At 34.9% G+C, this 12,445-nt stretch overlaps 1 protein-coding gene across 1 annotated transcript in view; it reads right to left on the bottom strand.

Annotated features, from left to right (window-relative positions):
* The window catches only part of CAPN1 (calpain 1), a 48,951-nt gene that overhangs the window by 2,456 nt on the left and 34,050 nt on the right, over positions 1-12,445 (bottom strand). Inside the window, exons 12-20 of the mRNA XM_072421400.1 lie at positions 11,431-11,442; positions 9,243-9,454; positions 8,156-8,195; positions 7,075-7,140; positions 5,279-5,336; positions 4,571-4,635; positions 2,462-2,530; positions 1,618-1,696; positions 1,416-1,532 (exon numbers count right to left, since the gene is read on the bottom strand). Coding sequence (XP_072277501.1) covers positions 1,416-1,532; positions 1,618-1,696; positions 2,462-2,530; positions 4,571-4,635; positions 5,279-5,336; positions 7,075-7,140; positions 8,156-8,195; positions 9,243-9,454; positions 11,431-11,442 — 718 coding nt within the window. The remainder of the gene's footprint in view (positions 1-1,415; positions 1,533-1,617; positions 1,697-2,461; positions 2,531-4,570; positions 4,636-5,278; positions 5,337-7,074; positions 7,141-8,155; positions 8,196-9,242; positions 9,455-11,430; positions 11,443-12,445) is intronic.

Raw genomic sequence — 12,445 nt, 5'->3', positions numbered from 1 at the left:
GATATCTGGAGCTGTCTCGGTGAGTACTTTTTTAATTTACCGGTATGTATGCTTTTATTTTCTTTTTCTCCTAGGTGTTATTTTCGGGGTAGGTCTTATATTAGGGCAGGTTTACAAAATAGTGCTAGGTCTTACTTTCGGGGTAGGTCTTATTTTCTGGGAAACACGGTATTTATGAGGTTATACACAAGTAGTTTTTAAACTAAATACTAAAATGTCATAAAACGTTTATAAAAACGCCATAAAAACAACCTTTATGGTAGTTATCATAGTTCCATAACCATATCTATGGTTACATTTTATATAAATGATAAAAATCAAAGTACATTATGAGAAAAGAAAACAGATTATCATTGCCACAATAAATAAAAGTACATAGGGTATGAAATTATATACAAACAGGTATAGACTCCTGTTTGAAAAAAATGTACATTAAGTTTAATATATCTCAAGTTTATCAGTATGAAAAAATGTATGACATATTAAAGAATGGATTAATAAAAAATATAAGGAATTACCTGTTAATTGGCCATTACATCAATACCAACTTTCTGTTTCCTATGATTATTAACTGTATCAATGTCTACCTTTTTTCAGTTTTATATATCTATTATTTTATACATGGTAATTTTTACTTGCTCATTAGCCTTAGATATAATAACCCTTATACACAACTTTTATGGTTCCTAACTTTTTTCAATAGTAAATATATTTTTTGTGCATAAATACTAATATACTTTTTTGTGACATAATTTTATAGAATACCTACATTGATGTGACTAAACTACAGTACACAATATTATTTATATTTTATTCAATTTCAGCCATGATGGAAATGTTCTTTCTATAATCCCAAAACATATTGGTCATTGTGACAAATAAAAATTATACCTGGACCAATCCCTATGGCTTGGTGCTCTAATCCTTTCCATTTACATAAATTGACATTTAGGGATCCTCCAAGGACTCATCAGGCTGATTTATTTAGAATCAAGCCTTAAGTTCCAAGTGTCCCCCATCTAACTAAATTTAATTTGTATATACATTCTAAAGGCCTTATAGGAAGCCCTAAATAAAACAATGAGGAATGGTATTGCTGATTTCTGTATTCAGTCTCCTGGTTGTCAAGGTGACCTACTGGCTTCAGTACTTGGCATCCCAACACCAGTATGAGTTCTGAATTTACAGATTTACATATTTGTCCAGGGTCAGTTACTTTTAGTACTGCATCTGGTGAGATATTAAAATAGCCAAACAACTAGCATTTCAGAAGCAATTTAGCAAATGGCTGCTTATGTATGTTTAAAATGGAGACATAACATTTTAGCTTTGTACTTGTGATTTAAGTACCAGGGAGGAAAATGATTATTTCACAAACGTGTAACAATACACAAAAAATTAGGCATTCCACTTACTAAACATGGTCTCCAGTCTGATCAGACAACATACAAAGCTATCAAAATCCACAGAAAGATCAGGCTCAGAATATCTGGTAATAATCAGTTGATGCAGACTATTGCTCAGTTTGAAACCTAGGAAAAATAGTAGGAAAATAATTACACATACAGACATTTTATATCACGTAGAAGGACTAAAATATATTAATGAGGTACCAACCTGCAGATTCCACTGCCAGACGCATCTCATAGGCATTCATGCTTCCTGATTTGTCCATGTCGAACTTTCTGAAAACAGTCTATCAAACCAGAGAGAATTACTCAGTTTATGACATGTAATCAAATTGGCAACTAAAAAGGGGTTCCCTAAAGTATTATGGAAATTTAAATAGTTGTGCATAAAATGGGGAAGATTCACAACCTCTACATTTTTACTGTACTTTTGCTGTTGAAATCCTCACTATGGCCATCTTGTTTGGGTGTCCACTGTTAAAATATTAGGAAGTGCAAGAAATCTTCTGCAATGGACAAAATAATAATAACTTGAATGGAAGATCTAAGTCTTTCTAAACTTTAAAGACAAATGTTTTGTTTGTAGTCTATTTTGACATTTTATTACATTTAAAACTTGTACTTAAAAAAAAAAATCTGTATAAATCTTAGGGACTTGGCAGAGATGCTTTTGCTCTTAAGTTCCTTCACCTACACACCTGCCAATCCTTTCAAGGTTTATATCATTTTATATTATAAAGAAGAAAATAGGAGTGGTACCCCAGGGTATTAGGAACACCAAAACTTCATTGAGAATTGGAACAAAGACAGGAATTACAGAAAGAGATCTCACTTTTGTGCAGTCCACAAAAGATACAAGATCACAGAAACGTCAACCAACCAGATGGCTCCTTATATCTCCTGGACACTCCAGTGGTGAGATTTCTTTACATCTCTGTCCACCCCTAACCTGATCTTCAAATATATTTATATATTTGTTTGGATGGATTTGAACATTAGTGGCCCACTTTGTCCCAGTCACAACACCTTATTATAAATAATTTAAACCTTACCAGGTAATGTTTGATTTTATTCCACAGGATATGAAACTCCAAAATTCCTAGTTTTCCATTTCCATCTTTCTGTGGCATGAGTGTTAAGGACAACAGTACACATCTAGGCTCAGAGAAACCTATTTATTGTCAATTTATTTTTGTCATTTAAAGCTGTTAAAAGGAAAAATAAATAAATCCCATACCATGACAATGTTGTCAGCTGTTTGGTTCAAATGGAGAATAAATGTCACATTTTCTTAAATGGTCTTCCTTGCTAAAATCACTACAGAGAAAATTTTGCACTAAAAAAACTATACAAGGAACCCATAAAGCAGGGTAGAGCCATGGAAATGTACAACTTCATACCACATAACTGACTCCTGTAAATAATTGGTATGCAAAGATTACCACCCTATAATCCTCCTGGATGCAATTTGCAATGCTTACAATAAACCCTACATTACCACAGAACTGTACCAAATCATAGTGGAGAAGCACTGTTTAAAATTACCAAAAACTCCACCAGCACCTGTAAAATAAAAGGTGGCAGTTGCAAACCTATTTTGTCATGCAATATTGGCACAACTGTTTTTAAGCCTATATTTTTAGTAACATTTGATACAATTTATAGCCTTCTGAGTTGAAATTAAGAGCCAACTGGACACAGCAGCATCCAGGTCCACCTTTTATTTTCATGAACCAAGTGGTTAGGATTGAATGTTTGTTGATTCATACCTGTCAACTAGAGATCTCCTTTGCTTTCTATTTTCACTCCTTTATGAATGAATTGAAAATTTTAATGTTCGCTGTTTAGATGTATTTCACATAACATAGCAATGACCATTGCATTTCTTGAACCCCTATTTCACCATTGCATGAATATTAAGGTTTCAATTTTTTTTTTTTTTAGAAAGCAAAACATGAATAAACATACATTTGCCAAGTTTAGACAGGATCGTAATTGGCAATACTCATGCTCAAAAGTATACTCTGGTTATACTCATACTCAAATGTCTAATTGTTACATGGTTAGTCAAAATGAACCAGAATGTACTATCATTATATTCTTGAAATACCAAAAGACCATCTACATTTCAAATTCCAAAGATCTGATTGGTTTAACAAGGTCTAAATGCACTGCCTGAAGGGCTTATTGTCCTACCTTTCATGTCCATGCCCTATCTACATTTCTCCATCACCTGACATTCCTAAGAAAGGCCCAGCCAATCAAAGCCTCTCCTGGTACATCAGTTCTTTTTGACTGTAGGACTATTGTGCAGTATGGACAGCAGATAATAAGAAGGTCCAAGGCAGTGTTTCTTAGGGTTAGGGTTTCATTGAACCCTGTGAATATAGTGGTTATAGAAGGGGTTCCCTGAGCACCTGAAAGGTATACTCCCTGGTTTTGTTAACAGGGTAACAAGATCCCCCTTTCTTTATTATGTGTGGGTTTCTAGGGGAGAATTAATAATAGAGACATCAGTTTCTCCTGCCAGGTAGGATAAGACTTGTGTAGGATAGAGTGTGCTGGGGTAAATTTAAAAGATTGCATGGATATTGGAGAGGTTAACTTTTGATACTGAAAGAAAGAGCTTTCTGGAAAAAGCATTAGTGCATTAGTGTAAGGTGTGTTCTGAGGTGATGATCTCACTGGTGTCACTAATAATTGGGGACTGAGGTGTGTGCTGATAAATGGATCTCACTGGTGTCATAAATACTGAGAAGTAAGGCATGTGCTGGAATGCAGAGGTCACTGGTGTAATGAAAACTGGTGAGTGACGTGTGTGTTGGAGTGTAGATCTCACTAGGGGGCATGGATACTCAGGAGATATTTTTGTTTACTGAGGCTCACAGTATTGCCTGTAAAGGGAGATGATCAAATTGGTCCCTTTGTTATGCTCTTTGCTTCCTGTGCGCACCTCTAGAAGCAACTGTTTAACTTTCCATTAAAGCTTCTGACATGTAATCCCAGTACATGTTCTTTCTAAAATTCAGTTAGAAAAATTTGTATGCAAATTAAAAATCAAAACAAAACAGTGAAAAAAAACAAAACAAAAAAGTGTATCGAACGAGCATACAGTAATTTATAGCTAAACAATGTTTTATTCCACCTATATTAAAGGATACATCCATAAGATTCACCATACTGCGACAAGACTCCAAGCTGAATCCTTTAGTACGAAGGTCTTTATCTGCATTGAATAACACACAGATTACAATCAATATTGCTCTGTTACTGAGCCAAGACTAAAACAAAACACTGCATTACAGCCTGCAGTCTACCCTCCTTTGTCCAGTATCATAAAAAATTAGTTTAAGGGTCAGCTAACCAAAAAACAGTACTTTTATTATTTGGTAGATGTTAGAGAGGTCAGGCACCTGATAGTGTCCTATAGCTCTTGGGAACTTTTTAAGTAAGATGTCATTGTTTAAATATCTGGCTTTGCACACTGGTTTAGCTCATTATAAAAAGTTCTCACTCTGGCTGGTCTCACACTGCTGCCTTGTGATATCATGTGTGCTGAGCTTGTACACTACAACGTGTTTATTTATTTTTTTTTGTTATTGGCTCCTTAACACACTTTGCTCACAGATATTTTTTGCAGCACATCACAATGCATAGTACCACACAACAATGTGTTGTGCTGCACTGAATTACAAAAAAAGTACCTGTAATGTACCACATGTTACATAACGCACATAACCACATGAGGCTTCATGGTTACCAAAAATGAAAAGGCTTTTTGATTACTGTACTGCACAGTAAGACAGGTGGGACATCAGAGATGACTTCACAAATGTTACATTTGTTTAGGCAATGTATGCCATACTTACGTTTGGATATAATTTTGTTTAATATGGTCTGTAGCTCCTGAACACTAACCTCCATGTCCTGCGTAATAAGAGCAGAGGCGTCATTAACAGGCAACAAATACATGTACAAAGCTGACTATACAGACTAAATTGTAACCACAAAGATTGCGGGGAGTACAGAGGTCAGACCTCCTAATCACAAAGCAGTGATTTGCTGGGACGTTCATATCAGTGTAAAATGCCTAATATTTTAGGTAGTAAGAAGGTAAGAATGGATTAGCTGGGGGTTAATAAGGCATCTGTAGTTTAGGTCAGGTTAGTATTAGGCTAAAGAATGAAAGTGTTAAATTTGATTTTTTAATTATTAGAGAGGTAATATATTACCTCTAAACAAGGCAAATTTTGTAAAATTTAGATTTTATCTTTGGAAACAAACTGTTCAAATTCAAAAAACCATTGTTTAGCTGTGCACCTATTATTATACAGTATTTAACACCGACATATTACACTGCGCTGTACAAAGTCCATAGTCATGTAACTAGCTCTCCCTCAAAGGGGGCTCACAATCTCATGTCCCTACCATAGTCATATGTCTTTAATACAGTCTAGGGTCATTTTCTGGGGGGAAGCCAATTAACATAGCTGCATGTTTTTGGATTGTGGGAGGAAACCCACACAAACACAGGGAGAACCTGTAAACTCCATGCAGATAGTGTTCTGGCCAAGATTCGAACCTGGGACTAGAAAAACAAAGGCCAGCGTGCTAATCACTGAGCCACCATACCATCTACACTTGTGACCCTTAGTTGTTCTTCTTAAAATGCTAGATGCTAGACCTTCATTTTTTCAGGCTTTTGTAAGCGTTTTTACAGCCTTCAAAAGCTTACAAAAGCCTTGTAAAAATAGTTTAAATGAAAGTGAATGGGGCTGTTTTTTGTGCAGAATTTAGGCTTGGCTTCTGTTTGTTCAGAAGCTCCATGCAGCTTCCAGGGGACATTTCCAAATGTCTTCACAGTCTTGCAAACACCTATAAAAGCATGTACAGGCTTTTGCAGGTTTATGCAAATTCAAGCTTTTTTTTTTTTTTTACCTGTAAACAATCCTGAAAGCCTAGCTGTACAGAGTACAGGCTTCCAGGTGTATTTATCTGTTCACTTTTCCTAGGCCAGCAACTCAACAGTCAAAACATAAGATTGACAGCCAGATAACTAACCTTTTAAAAAGGAAAGTTTAGGAATAGCAGCTTCTATTACTCTTTTATGACACAGTCCCTTTAAGTGTAAGGATTTGTCAAAGACTTGTATGATTGGTGATTGAGGAAGGGGGGATCACTTTACTTTTTACTTTTGTTTTAGGGTCAAATACCACACTCCAAAAACTACCTGGTGCTGCTTTCTTGTTGATTAAGCACATCCTTTAATTCCTAGCATGAATACTACTTTTTCTTTCATATTCCTTAGTCCAGGCTCCTATTTCAGATGAACTGATGAAGATGCTTGGAGAGCTGCCAAGCGTCTTTAAGATCTACTACTAGACTTACACGGTCTATTAAACAATTGGAAGGTAAATAGGACAGCTGTGAATTCTGTGAGTTGCTATGGACCGCAAGGTATATTGTGAACAATGTTTCTGTAGCTTTTTGAGTCACTGCTGAACGCAGCTCATCATTGGATCAATTATAAATGTGGTTAGTTATACAGTTAGTTAGTTACAGTTACATGTTAGCAAGTCGATCTGAACATTCTAAGTCTATCTTTTTTTACAATATGTATATTGTACATACTGCTTAGTAACATACATTTTTCTAGTACACATACCACACCAGCAAGTTGCCTGAAAAGGTTTTTAAATGCTTCATCAAGGTCTCCTTCAGACAGAGCTTCCTGGAAACACATAAAAATACAAAGTATTTTATAGTTGTTAAACTTCCACAAGACATTGATATTTGTCATTCATTGGGCATGACTGCATTTGTTTAAATGTTACAAAATCTATGGTGTAGAATGCCTGTCACCTGCTGGCAATGTGTTGAAATAACAGTGCTAGAAATAGCAGGCAACTTGGCATTTGATGACAACTACAAATGGCCTGCTTTTTCAATTACAGGTGTGGTGCATATTTATTAAAATCAGTCATTTCCACCTATTGTTACACAGTCAGGATGAAAAAAAGATTTAACATCAGAAAATATAATCCAGTAAAACAAAAATGTGCATCAACAAAACCCTAAACCCACAGTTGATTACGAGGAGGTTAAAAAAAAATATGTTCCAATTTGCTCTAACAGGGGGCATAAATGCTTCCTTATCCCCATAAGGCTAACTATATATATATATATATATATATATATATATATATTTTTTTTTTTTTTTTTCTTTATTACTACAATATACAGTATTTATGTAGCTTGAGACTTTTTACTCAAGCCTGCTGCAGATTGAGAAGAAAAATTACTCCATTCCCAGTACTGCAGATTGGCTGCAATTTGACATATCTGACAACAGACGGTGGATCAATAAATAGTTGTTTTTTACCAATTTTCCCCATACTCTCTATTCCAATCACTTTGTGCCAATCCCAGAAATCTGCAGAAATCTGCAGGAGAGCCCAGAGACCCTAATATTTATTTACCATTCCTACTGTTAAGAAGATTTTACATGGTGGTAATTAAACCTCTTTTTTCTCCAGATGTAAGGACTTTGTATTTGCAATGCTTTTAAAGTAAATATTAAGTAAATGAAGTACTGGAAGATCTACAGGGAGTTTTTTCCTAATTACATTTCACATCCACATTTATGTAATGAGGACATACAACAGGGAACAACATTACTATCTAAATGTGTGTATAAAGCAAACAGGTTTTCTAGTACAAGTGATGCTTTCTGTTAGGCTACTCACCTCAGGGGGTAAGTCAGCAGTTATTGGATCATCCATTTCACTGAAAAAAAAATATATATATAAAAAAATCCTTATTTCTGACTCCTATGAGATATATAATCTAAAACCCTGCTTGCAGAAGAAAAAAAGAAACATAATCTCTAATTTGTTTCTCAGGTCACTAATTGTGGTATACACAACCTCAAACATTAATATACTTATATTTAAAATGCTTTTTACACCCTTAGTATAAAAGTATAAATAAATCAGGCCTGGCAGATAATACAGGGCTTTAGTTTATCTCTTCTCCCCCTACTCCAAGTTTTCTCTTTAGGACTGTATGCTGTCAACTAAATTCACAGAAGTATCAGTAAATGATGCTGAAGGAAAGAGACAAATGGGAGGTAAGGTAATGTAGGCAAGGTAAGGCATTTTTCCCAACAACTTGCCAATGTGGATCAGAGAACTGTACAACCTGGAGCCCCAAATCTAAAAGTACATTCTTCAGATTATGTCAGGACATTCTTTTTGGTTCTATATATTTGGGATTTTAATAGCCAAGATAAAAAAAGTTTTGGCAATAAATACTGGATGGATAGAAGGATGTATGTTGCCTTTGCTGCATCATCATAACTATAATTACAATGAATCATCAATGCTACATTATTTTATTTGCTACATTTTTAAGGCCTTTAGTCACAAATTAGTGGTATGTTTAAATTGAAAAAATAAAAAACAAAAATGTAAATAAAAATGTAACCCTTTGTTATTGCTGCTTTTTACATTTTTATCATCATCTTATCATTTTATCGTCATTTGTATTTAGCTGACTTTTATTTTACACATAATATGTAAAACTTTGCAATTTGCAATATTTCTTTTTTGTGGCTCCACATAAATTTTTTTTTACTATAAATATAAAGTTTTCTTTAGGGTTTTTATAAAAACAAATCACAGGACCAAAATCTTTAACTTTGGATGAATAAAAACCTAAATTCTTCCGATTTAAGAACAAGTTTTGGTCACCAAATTGTCAATTAAAACCTGGCCCTATGCTTTCATTTATGACTAAGTCACACTAAGATTGATACTTGTCATTGCCACTTACACAGTCCCATGTCGATTTTCTGAAAAGACTCTCAGGACAAAGTCTCCCTCAACATTTGGTTCAAAGGTGGAAGGCACTACTATGTATTCACCAGGGGGTAGCTTGTGTCGGGTGCTGACTTCTCGAAGGTTAATGAACTGCTCAGAACGTGCACGGGATGCGTTGGACAGGAAGAAGTCACGCTTGAGATGCACAGCTGACTGTCCCAAGAACTAATGAAGCAGGGGATACATCTTGTTACTTTTAGGATATAAAAGGATCTTTAAAAGAAAGGGATCTTGGTTATTAGACTGCTACAGTACTAAACAGTTGACACTTGTATAGCAGAAACTCTACAAGTTTGAAATTCGTTAGGTAAAAAAATGTATTTAAGATATTACAATTAGTAAAAGCAACCAATGGCCACGGACAATTAAACACTATCTAGTAATTCCAGTGAGCTGTGTATTTAGCATATAAAAATAGATGTAATACCACCTAATAGATCTCCAATCTCTAAGTGCTTACACCACATCTTCCATAGATAAGAATTAATGCTTGATCCTGTTCAATACAATGTATGTGTATGTTACGCTCTATTAGGAAAAGGAGTGCAGATAAGCACATCCTGGCAAACAGCATTTGAATACATTTCTCAGTGATCTTTGCAGGATACATGTCAATCATGCCTAAAACTGTCCTAAGAAGCAATATAAATGGAAATTTAAAAAATTGGAGATCTATTAGCAGCATGCATTATATGTATTCAGATGAATGAATGAAAGCTGAATGAATGGGCCACTGCAGTACAGCGTTTACTAAGAAGTATTTAGTAAGCCATGGTATAGACACAGGGGTAAATGGTTGCTTTTATGTTTGATCATTTACATATATTTTTTGCTGTTTTTACCTGAAATCTTTTCCAATCTGTGGATTTTTTACTACATAATTGGGTGTCAGCTGTTCAGTACTGCAGTAATCTAATAACAGAGGTCTTTTGTATATGGAATCTTTCAAATGCTTTATGAAACACAAATGTTAAACAAAGAATACACAGTATACAAACATGACAGAATAAGAACATTGGTTAGAAATAGTTATATATAGACTGAAAGTATATAACAAACAGAAATTGACTTTTAGGTAGTATATTTGGTGGAACTCTAGCTAAAACTATTTCATTTTGAATAGCACAGATTAGTCAAAATTTTTGTGTCTGTGTTCTATTTGGGAGATTTTTATTTCTTTCTTTTCCTAGGAACCACTGGCACTAACAAAGAATAAGCAGGGGCACTGGTAGCAATGTAAAACACTAAATATGGTTTTAAACCTATTTCTAGCCCTCATTCTATTAAATACTGATGAAAATAAAAAATTAATTTTAAATTATTACACTATGTGTATTGAAAAAAATATAATTTATTAACTTATTCTTCTTTATTAGCAAGTGGAAGAATTATTACCTCCGTTTTTATATCTAAAACAAAACTGCCATGCCAAAAATTGTGCTTGCCTAAAACATAGGAAAAGGAACACGCCCCCCCCCCCCCCAGAAAAGCCATTACTTTCATATGTAATTGGCTCATAAATTGGATACAATTATCCAGAGTGCCTAAGATAGAATTTTAGGCATCCCTTGTATCCCTAGTTATACTGCTGTAAGAACTTTAGGTTTTGGGGAACATAGCCGATATATGATTACAGGGAAGCCAGTGCTACAGTGCTTTTCTTTTTACTGCAATAAGACTAATCATGTAATAAAGAATTCTCCATTTAGGAATAGTACTGCAAAGTTTGATATAAAGTCTACATTACAGAAGCAGGAAAAAGTCTTCACTGAAGCTTTCTTAATTCCTTGCAATTTATAAAAGAAAAAACCTAAGGATTCACTTAAAAAAAGATTTTTTTCCAACAGAAACCTTACTCGTCCTGCTTCTGACAGCCTGTGAATACTGGACAAGAAAGAGGGGGATCAGTTGTTTCCGGGAAATTGAGGACAGGAGTTTTATTTTTCCCCACTGTGCCAAAAATTGAACAACTAATAATTCAAAAGGGTTTAGTGTACAATTAAATAAGGAAAGTGTGAGTTGTAAGAACAGTAGTAAACCAATATTAGGAGAAAAAAAGACAAAAAAGACAAAATGAGCCAATACAAGTACAAGCACTTATCTGTGACATCAGTTGAATGTACATAAGATGTATAGCATACCTCTCTGGGGACCTGTGGAAAAAATTGAGATTTTAATTATATATATGATCCTGTATCAGCTATGCATTATTTAGTAAAAATATGAGGAGGTAGGGGAAGATGGGGGGAAGGGGGCGGGGTGGTGGGCATAGGGTACTTCATTATGTCCCATGTAGGTCAGAGAAGTGTGCAGTTGAGCCCCACTCTTTAGTAATGATGATTTCAAAAAAATCGCAGAGAGGAAGCAATGAAAGAGGTTCGAGGCTCAAAAGTCTTATGTCAAAATGTAATGTATTATTATGTATTAAATTCATACATGTAAATAATCATCAAAAATAAAGCGTATACAACTATTTATGTTTGTCTTGCCTAGTTCTATTATAAGTCACAGAGGTAGGGAAATTCACTAGACAGAGTGATACTAACACAGAAAAAATAAAAACAATAATAGATGGAAAAAATAGTAATATGACCGTATTTTCCGTCCCCGACGCGTTTCGCCTAAATTGGGCTTCCTCAGGGGTACATGACTTTATACGATTGGTGGTCTATATATACAGGAGAATTACAAGTTAATGACATTAGCGAGTGTCAGCAAATATATATATACATTAATACATGTAATGATGGTTATATTGCATATCACTATTGTATATTAACCACCTGGCCGTTAAACCCGACATAGTTCGGAGTAAAAACACTTGCAAAAAGTGTTAAACCCAAACTTTTCTCAGGTGGTTAAAAATGTAAACAAACGTTATATTTCAACCCGATTGTCATACATTGTATGACAATTCAATTACAACTGAAAGAAAATACTTACCCGGTCCCCGCAGCTCCTCCAGCAGCAATAAAAAATTTGCTAATACTGCTGGCATCTGCAGTGAGATGTGAAGCACAATGCAGAAATCCTGCATTGTGCTTTGCATCTCTCTGGAGATGCGAGCAGCAGCAGCTCCAGCATCTGTGTGAGGCAGGGCTGGGAAATCCCCACTCACATCACCCAGGAAGATGAGTCATCTTCCGGGTGATGTGA

This window comes from Pyxicephalus adspersus, chromosome 9 (assembly GCF_032062135.1).
Source record: "Pyxicephalus adspersus chromosome 9, UCB_Pads_2.0, whole genome shotgun sequence".
In the NCBI taxonomy this organism is placed as follows: Eukaryota; Metazoa; Chordata; class Amphibia; order Anura; family Pyxicephalidae; genus Pyxicephalus; species Pyxicephalus adspersus.
Note: the sequence above shows the minus strand (reverse complement) of the source record. Positions and strands in the feature narration are given on the sequence as shown.